This window comes from Barbus barbus (assembly GCF_936440315.1).
Source record: "Barbus barbus genome assembly, chromosome: 38".
Taxonomy (NCBI): Eukaryota; Metazoa; Chordata; class Actinopteri; order Cypriniformes; family Cyprinidae; genus Barbus; species Barbus barbus.
In genome coordinates, this window is record NC_136716.1 from 17,210,749 (window position 1) to 17,215,455 (window position 4,707).

General features: G+C 39.3%; 1 protein-coding gene across 1 annotated transcript; it reads left to right on the forward strand.

Annotated features, from left to right (window-relative positions):
- The first annotated feature begins 221 nt into the window (after nucleotides 1–221).
- Nucleotides 222–4,230, forward strand: LOC306857541 (cyclin-dependent kinase 5 activator 1-like). The gene is made up of 2 exons (XM_079397525.1): nucleotides 222–460; nucleotides 1,823–4,230. The coding sequence occupies exon 2, from the start codon at nucleotides 2,000–2,002 to the stop codon at nucleotides 2,912–2,914; it is 915 nt and encodes a 304-aa protein (XP_079253651.1). The 5' UTR covers nucleotides 222–460; nucleotides 1,823–1,999; the 3' UTR covers nucleotides 2,915–4,230.
- Nucleotides 4,231–4,707: the final 477 nt, after the last annotated feature.

The window sequence follows — 4,707 nt, forward strand, 5'->3', positions numbered from 1 at the left end:
TGATTGCCAAGTGCGCGAAGGTGGGGCAGTGAGTGGAGCAACATCCCAAATTAAAGACACAGCACAGGGAGGCGCTCGAGCACAGGTTTTCTGACAGCAGTATGCAGTGCGCGAGCGCGGCTCTTACTGCAAAACATCAACCTAAACCCCGTATCTGCTGGTGTGGACCAATAGCACAGCTTCACAGTTCTCAGCATCACCAACCAAAGGAGACACCCAGCATCCCCAGACCACTGGAGCACCCACAGAAACCTCCGACAAGACGTGAAGATTGTTTTGTTTGATTAAAAGTCTACTATTCCATTGGAATTTAGGCTTCCTGACAATCTTAATATTAAATCTTTTTCTTGGGGTAGCTGATTTTGCATCTCCTTGATGCGCAGTTTATCAAGGATAAACCCAGACAGCCATTACTGCGGCTCTTGTTTTGCCAAAGCATCGTGGAGGAGAGCAGATTCCTGTAAGTGAGCTGTTTTTCATTGAAGCTTTTGTATTCATAGATGTTATATTTGCTTGATTGTTGGTCGTATTTTAAATATATTACAGTATTCATGTGGGAATTGGAAGCTGGCTTGGTTAACATTTATATTGTTGATTTATTTGTCTTTCTATATTCTAATTTTGTTGACGGGATGATGAAAATGAGTGTCAGTAATCTCTCGTGCTCATGTAAACATCGCAGGGAGGATCACACATTTTCAGAACCTTGGACAGTGGCCGATATATTTGAGCAACGTGCAAATACATTATAGTAGCAAAGCAGATGGGTTTTTTGTTTGTTTTGTTTTCTGTTTTGTGTATTGTTAAATCATCTACAAACATGCATTGAATGAGAATGAGGAGTGCGAATATTAAATGTACTATTAAATGCAAATGTGCGGTGATACAGTGGAGTCAGTATTTACAAGAGGGCAGTAAACAGTGGAATCTGCAATCATGGCGACGTCTTTATTTATGTCCATTGGCGGATTTGAGTTTGCTGTGTAATTTATTTTTATTTATTTTTATAAACGTGGAGTGTAAATTATGATATCGTAAGAGTGGCAGATCTACCCAACAAATCAATTGTTTATATTGTAGGAAAACGTGTAGTTTAAAACGAATGATTTGATTATTATTGTGAGTGTGTGTCAAGGAATAAAGAATGTATGCCTCTTACTTCAATCTACGACGCAATACATTTAAGACTTTTTTCCGACATAAAAAAAAAATAAAAAATAAAAAAAATAGTGCTGTCGTCAAATTTAAAACCACCAAGAAATATAAAAGGAAATTTTAAGTTCACATGTGTAAAACATATTACATATATATCAACAATAGGGACATTTTTGACCTAAGATAATTATTTTACACCTGAGAAAACCCATTGTCAAATCATATAGCATTAATAATTTAAGATTATTTTAATGAAAACAAAAGGCCTAATTGCCAGGCAAGCATGCAGTATTATGTTGTTAGGGCACTACTACAGGTATAATAACCCTTTATTTTTGTTGATGAAAAAACAGATAAATTGACTAAAATGTAACATAATAAAGACAAGAAACAAATAGATCAATATCATAGAGGTAAAATTTACTACTATTATATTATAATGCATCTTTTATACTGAAGAGACTATATTTTGCACAATTATACTGCATACACCATGCATTCTGCAGTATAAAAAAAGTAATGCAAATGTGATGCTAATCAAAATACACACTTATATCATTGCTATATTAAAAGGACTGTATTAAAGTATATATTAAAATGTGCCTGGAAAGCACCAATTTGATTTAAAAAAGTATATGTATTTATACATGCCTTTTTTGTTTTACAGGCTTTGCAGTGACAGCTCTCATCTATCCCGTTATCATTTTTATTTAAATAGAGCACCAACCTAAATTTGGATGTCTAACACAGATTGAACTAGTCTCAGGAAGCAGTGGGGCTCCAGTTTGGCACCTTCTTTAGCTGACCCCAAACCTTGAGATTCTGATAACCCGCTCCCAGCATCATGGGAACCGTGCTATCGCTTTCACCCAGCTACCGGAAGGCCGCCCTGTTTGAGGATGGCCCGGCCACTGTGGGCCACTACACGGCGGTTCAGAACAGCAAGAATGCCAAAGACAAGAACCTAAAGCGGCACCCACTCATCAACGTTCTGCCGTGGAAGCGAATAGTAGCCGTCTCAGCCAAGAAAAAGGGGTCTAAGAAGGTGCAGCCTAATACCGGCTACCAGAACAATGTTTCTCACCTCAACAATGAAAACCTCAAGAAGTCACAGTCTTGTGCAAATCTCTCCTCCTTTACACAGGACCAGTCGAGTCCATCAAACCAAGGCTCCAAAAATTCCAACAACACAGCTTCCTCGGTCAAGAAGGCGCCTCTTTCAAACTCCAACATTGTTCCCGGGACGCCCAAGAGGGTGATCGTACAAGCTTCCACCAGTGAGTTGCTACGCTGTTTGGGAGAGTTCCTCTGCCGGAGGTGCTACCGACTCAAGCACATTTCTCCCACCGACCCAGTGCTGTGGCTCCGTAGTGTGGATCGTTCTCTGCTGCTCCAGGGCTGGCAGGACCAGGGCTTCATCACTCCGGCCAACGTGGTTTTCGTCTACATGCTCTGCCGCGATGTGGTCTCCTCCGAAGTGGCTACGGAGCACGAGCTGCAGGCCGTGCTGCTGACCTGCCTCTACCTGTCTTACTCTTACATGGGCAATGAAATATCATACCCACTCAAGCCATTCTTGGTGGAGACCTCCAAGGAGACATTCTGGGACCGCTGCCTGTCCATCATCAACATGATGAGCTCCAAGATGCTGCAGATCAACTCGGATCCTCACTATTTCACCCAGGTCTTTGCAGACCTCAAAAACGAGAGCCAGAAGGAGGAGGAGAGGAGTCGTCTGCTCATCGGCTTGGACCGGTGAGGGGGCTCTGGAGATGTCTTTGGTGACACTCTCGTCTGGCATTTTTTTTAAGGAATAGTTCACCCAAAAATGAAATTTCTGAAAAATCTATTCACCCAGATGTTGTTCCAAACCTGTATGTCATTTGGAAGACAGAAGAAGACATTTTGAAAAATGTCTCGGTGTTTCTTAGTCCAGAAACAATGGGGTCCAACAGGGTTATTTTGGACCCCATTGACTCTCATTGTAGGCTCTTAAAAATAAAGGTTCCAAGAGCAGATTTCCGCAGCGATACTACAGAAGAACCATTTTTGGTTCTTTTAGTTCTTAAAGAACCATTTTTTTGTGTGTGTAAAGAACATTTTAAACATCTAAAGAACTCTTTTCCACTATAAAGAACTTTTTGGAGAATGGAAAGGTTTCATGGTTAAGGTTCTTCATGAAAGAATAGCTACCAATAAAGAACCTTTATTTTTAAAAGTGAAAACAGTATCTTCATTTGTCTCTTCTTTTAGAGGGTGAGTAAATAACAACATTTTCATTTTTGGCTGAACTATTCATTTATGTAGCTCCTACATGGGTGGAATAAATAATGAGATATCTTTCAGTGTATTATTCCCATTCATAATTGTTATAGGAGCAATGGGTGATGCTAATGTTGTTCAAAAGGAGCAGTGAGTCTTTCATTACCTTTAGCAATGGCAATTTTGGACCTGAATATAAAGAAATGCCAGACTTGAGTGGACCAAATGCCTCTTAAGTAGTGAATATTTAAAAACACTGACAGAAAAGACTTCAAAAGACACAACGAGACAAAAAGAACACAACTTTGAATGTGGACAGGAATCCAGCTGTTGTCAAGCTGACTTCTGGACACTTTGCACCAAGATCCTTGCCACCGCTGTCAATAGAAATGGACACTGATTCATAATCAACAGACACTTGTTCTCCTGTGTCCATGAAACCGGACACTCGCTGAATGCTAAACACCTTGCTGTTGCAAATTCTGTTACAGCCAATTGCAAAAAGGGAAGAGGGGCATCTGAGCGTCAGATTGAGCGTGTTTATGTTTGCAAGCCACACACCAAGAATAAAGGGAAATGACTTTGAGGCCAGCATTGCACAGTGGCTGTTGATATAGATGGTGAAAGGAGAGGTTGTCAGCACATTTGTAAGAAAGACCTACTTTATTTTCATCCATGATACAGAGTTAAACAGATCTCTCCTGTGGTTTACGTCATTTTTTTAAAAACAACTGTATTCATCTGAATGCACACTCAAGCCGGATGATGTACTTTTGTTTGTTTTTTAAGCCGAATGCATATGTTTAGGGAATGAAATATGAAAAAAAAAAGAAAAGAAAAAAGTTTATCTTGCTATGCCTGCTTCAATGAGCCATTGTTTTGTCATTTTGTTTTGTACTCAGACTACTTTCAAAAGGGGGCTCTGTACAGAAAAGCCTGTAAATGTATTAAAACAGTGCCATACCTTTGATGAAAATCATGTAGGTCTAAAAACATACCAAATGCCGGCAAACTTTGGAACGGTAGGATTGTCATTAATAAGTATCTATAGGAATCGTAATTTATTGTTATTTATTAATTATTTTCACACATTTCTCTCTTGCATTTAGAGTCTAGCTTTTAGATAGATGGCTACCTTTTGGTGGGAATGAAGATTATGGTTAATGCATATTTGCATTCGAATGAATTATTCAAGGCGATAACGTCTCTAAGAGCTTAGTTTAAGACCATTTTCAGATCTGAGAAACACCAAGGTAATTCATCATAATGACAGACGATCGGTTTCAATCA